The sequence below is a fragment of the Poecilia latipinna genome, unplaced genomic scaffold, assembly GCF_001443285.1.
Source record: "Poecilia latipinna isolate Pla-1442-1.1 unplaced genomic scaffold, P_latipinna-1.0 Scaffold1889, whole genome shotgun sequence".
Taxonomy (NCBI): Eukaryota; Metazoa; Chordata; class Actinopteri; order Cyprinodontiformes; family Poeciliidae; genus Poecilia; species Poecilia latipinna.
The window spans coordinates 122,105-126,535 of record NW_015114505.1 but is presented as its reverse complement, the minus strand read 5'-3'; the positions used below and the strand labels follow the sequence as shown (position 1 = coordinate 126,535).

The window sequence follows — 4,431 nt, the reverse complement described above, 5'->3', positions numbered from 1 at the left end:
TTCAATACTTTAAGATCACCACTGTCTTTTTTCCGTCTGGCCAGTTTTGATCTGACCACCATTTTTAGCCAATCAGAAATCAACAAAACAACATAATAGTCTTTCAGAGACGTTCTTCTAAAAGCTTTTGCTTTATCTTTGAGACGGAAAATAACTGATAATATAAAAACGAGCAGTTATTTGAATTATTTATTTACTTTTTTATACATCCACATATAATAATAATTGTATTTTTGTTTTTTTCATGGCTCACAACAGTAAAGCATGGATTTCACCAGGAGATCTAGTCCAATGAAACATTAACCTGGGAGCCACGCCCCCTTAACGTCCGGAAAACACGGAAAACGAGAAAGTGCGTTATTACACACATTCCAGCTCACAGCTGAAAACTGAAACACACAGAAAAACATTGCACAAGCAACATGGGAGCCTTCGTAAAGATTGTAATTGCTAGCATTTGTGTTGGCTATGTAGCTGTCAAGTGGAATAGACCAAGTTTTGATCCAGGTAAGTTAAATAAATGTATTACTGCTTCCATAAATCCAACTGCTAATGATACATTTTGAGTCAATCACTTATTGCAGCACACGCTCACATGCATATTGTGAGCATGATAGACTGATGTCAGATAAATGTGGTAATAAAAACAGACTGTAAACAATATGCAGGCAACTTATAGTTTCAGAATGGAATTCTAAAAACGAATTTATTTCTTTCATTGATTTCAAAAAGTGAAATTGTTTTTTTGTTTTTTGTTTTTTTTTATTATGCGCATAATAATGTACCATTTAACTTATTTATACGTGTATAAAATATTATACTTGCAAAAAATTATTTCAACTAGATAACATTTTGGGGCCCAGAAGCCATTGAGGTCCACAGCTGCTGCCCCTGTTGGTTTTGCTAAGACTTGGTCCAGGCTTCTGCTGCTGTGTCCCCCATGTGTCAGACCTCTCCTGAACCAGAGACAAGATCGGAGATGCTTAGCCTAGGCCAAAGGAATAAAGGAATGAACTGATGCTCGGTAGTCCAAAGTTATCTCAGATAAACGTGCTTCATTTGGAAATCGAGGTTCCACAGTTTGGAGGAAGAGACTAGAGATGCAGAATCCAAGTCAACTTAGGTCCTGTGTAAAGTTTTCATTGTGAGTGATATTTAGGGAATTCTCTTATTGTGTTGGTCCACTGTTTAATGAAGTTTAAGGTCAGCGCTGCCATCTAAGCAGGAAATCTTTACAGCACTTCATGCTTCCTTTGTTACTGACAACCTTTATGGAGATGCAGGAGGACTTGGCACATGCTCACACTGCCAACATCTCTCTTACCTGGTTCAATGACCACAGTGCCATTGTGCTTGATTGGTCCATGAACTAGGTTGAACTAAACCCCAGTGATAGCCTTTGGAGACAAGAAACACCAAGACCTTCTATGCAGACCAGCTAAAGTCTGCTACTGTAGCCACAGACTGAGCGCCGTCATTCATTTAAAAAGAGCCTTAACCCTATATTGAGTGCACATACTAAAAATACTTTCCAGATGGCCTTTCTGTTTTATTAGCATATTTATGATAAACTTAGTAAGCTAGCGGTACCTAGAGGTATCCCTGCAGTTGGCATCTCTACTGAGATGCTGCCTGAAACCCGGTAACTGCAGTTTTAATAATGTTACCTTATTAGAAAAATGTGTGATGCTTCTCTAGTAGCTGTGATCGTTCATGGATGTTGTATTCCAAACATCTAGTTTTGCCTTTCTTGTGAATAGAGGGAGAATGTGGAAGTCTTCTTTCAGCCAGCTGGCAAACGGTGCACAGCTGGAGAAAACTCCAGTCGCTCCACTTTCTGGTGCATTTCATTAAAAAGATTCTAAACCATATGAACAGACGGATGGACTTTTTTAGCTGTTATTAAATCATAACATTTTAAAACTTTGGCACGCTAACTGATTTTTCTAAGACCCTGATTATGACCCTTCCGTGACCTCTTTTTGATTTTCTGCACTGCAAGTTGAGCTAGCAAATACTAGTTATCTGCTTTCTGAAGAGATTACAGATGCAATACAATGGCCTGCTGAGATAACATTTTATTGTCTTCAAGGTTAACTGCTGTAGATGTGGGACTGTAAAAAAAAAAAAAAAAAATGCACGCAAGTATTTTCTGTAGGTTGTAGTTTATGCAATGTAGTGAGAGTCTTGTGCATTTGTGAACGCAGATCATTTCTTGTTGTTGTTGCTGTTCTTCTTCTTGCATTTTAATGTTCATGTTATAAGTAGAAATAAAGGTTTTTGTTTTTTAAATCGATTGTTTTTATGTCAGAGTCTCTCAGAGGTGCCAGGGTGTTGGTCACCGGGGCCAGTTCAGGCATTGGTGAACAAATGGCGTATCACTACGCCCGCTTTGGAGCTCAGATTGTCATCACAGCAAGGAGGGAGAAAGTTTTACAGCAGGTCAGGTTTTTTTTCTTTTATAGCAGTTTTCTCTGTCCTTGAGTACTGTGTAGTAATTCAGTCAATTTTGCAAGTAATAATAAAACGGCTTCCAAAAAGCACACATGTAAATGTGACACTTTTTTTTTTTTTAAATGATCGATTTTAGTTTTACATAGAAAATGATCAGGTGGTTTCAACATACAGTAGTCAAACTATATGTTAATGTTCAGGCTAGTCTGTATATTTTCTCATATTTACTCTGTTTCGCTCACAGGTTACTGAGAAGTGTCTGAGTCTGGGGGCCCAGAAAGCTCTCTTCATATCTGGAGACATGTCTACTGAGTCTGACCCGGACAAAGTGGTTGACTTTGCTCTGGAGAAACTGGGAGGCTTGGACTACCTGGTTCTCAACCACATTGGTGTGACTCGCTTTGCCGTTTGGGATGGAGACGTGGATCACGTCAAGTGGCTTATGAAGGTAAATGGAGCACTTTGATGGTCTGTCAGTGCTTAAAAGGAAGAAAGTGCCTCTGATCTTTCTCATTATGTCTTTTTGTTTTCCGAAGCCCAATTTCTTTAGCTACATACAGATGGCCTGGAGAGCCTTGCCCTCTTTGGAGAAAAGTAAAGGGTCTATGGTTATAGTGTCATCAATGGCAGGTGAGCTTAATAGACGGCAAATTTAGATACATGTATTAGGGGTGGGCAAGAAAAGAAAACAAACATTTGTAGCTATTTTTATTTTATTTTATTTTTTTAATTTTGTCAACTTGTGTCCAAATGTGGGAAAATAGTATCACAAATCAAAAAATATGACTTACCCCACTGATTACTGACCTGTATCCCATGGTGGGCTGGTACTGGGTAATCCTAAAAGGAGTATCTGCTAATCTGACCTCTCTGCTAAGATTAACTGGTCACAAAAAACACTATACCAAATGCTCGTGCCTCTGCCATCAGAGGCCACATGGTTATAACTCAACTCTGCACTGGACTCAGATGTTTATCTGTGGTTTGCAGGGAAGCTGAGCAATCCCTTCACGGCCCCGTACTGTTCAACAAAATCTGCCTTGAATGGATTCTTTGGGGCCCTCAGCCATGAACTTGCAATGAAGAAAAGCAACGTGTCCATCTCTCTTATCACACTGGGACTAATTGACACCGAATCAGCTTTGAACGCAGTCAGGTTTGTTAATCATATGCAATAAACATGGACAATATCTTGCGTCGTGATTTGATGTGAAGGACTTTTTTTATGCGCTCCAGGGGAATCATCACGACACCAGCCTATCCTGCGACAGAAGCTGCATTGAATATCATCGTAACAGGAGCAACAAGGCAGTTGGAGCTGTACTATCCCTGGTACACATATGTCATGAACCTCTTCAAAGACTGGTATCCCCCTCTAACAAACCATCTCATCCAGAACGCCCTCAACTACGATCCATAGGAAACATGTTGAGATGGGTTTTTTTTTTGTTGTTTTTTTCTTATTGTAAGTTTTTGATGCCCACATCAAGTATTGCTGGAAATGTCTGATTCTGAAATTCATTTAAATGTTTCTCAGATTTAGACTTCTTAAAGAAATGCACCTTTTTATGTGTGTCAAAGATTGCACTTCCTGATTTTTTTTCTGCTTATCAGATTAAAATCACACTTGAATATGGTTTCTGATATCAGTCTTGTTGTACACATTTCTTTATTTTTTTGTTATGACAGTAGGAAAAGTACATTTCGGTTTTAACAAAAAACAAAACACAACAAAAAAACAAAAGACAAGAAAAATTACTTGCATACAGTTTGGAGCCAGTAAATAGCTTACAGATCAGTTTATATCTAAAATAGAAAGATGGGTTCATGACAAGGAGCTTAATACAGGAAAAATATGTGGTGACAAAGGACATAAAATGAAAATCAGGTATGGTTGCAATGCATAAAACCATTTTAATACGTACTTGCATGTCAGAATAATAGCAGAACGGCATGTTTTAAAAGACTAACATTTGG

The 4,431-nt window shown here is 38.4% G+C and overlaps 1 protein-coding gene across 1 annotated transcript; it reads left to right on the top strand.

Moving 5' to 3' along the window:
• The first annotated feature begins 335 nt into the window (after positions 1-335).
• LOC106934967 (hydroxysteroid 11-beta-dehydrogenase 1-like protein) lies at positions 336-4,091 on the top strand. Its single transcript, XM_015015161.1, has 6 exons — positions 336-507; positions 2,312-2,442; positions 2,699-2,902; positions 2,991-3,084; positions 3,445-3,610; positions 3,691-4,091. Exons 1-6 carry the CDS (start codon positions 423-425, stop codon positions 3,872-3,874), a joined length of 864 nt encoding a protein of 287 aa, XP_014870647.1. The 5' UTR covers positions 336-422; the 3' UTR covers positions 3,875-4,091.
• The last annotated feature ends 340 nt before the right edge of the window (positions 4,092-4,431 follow it).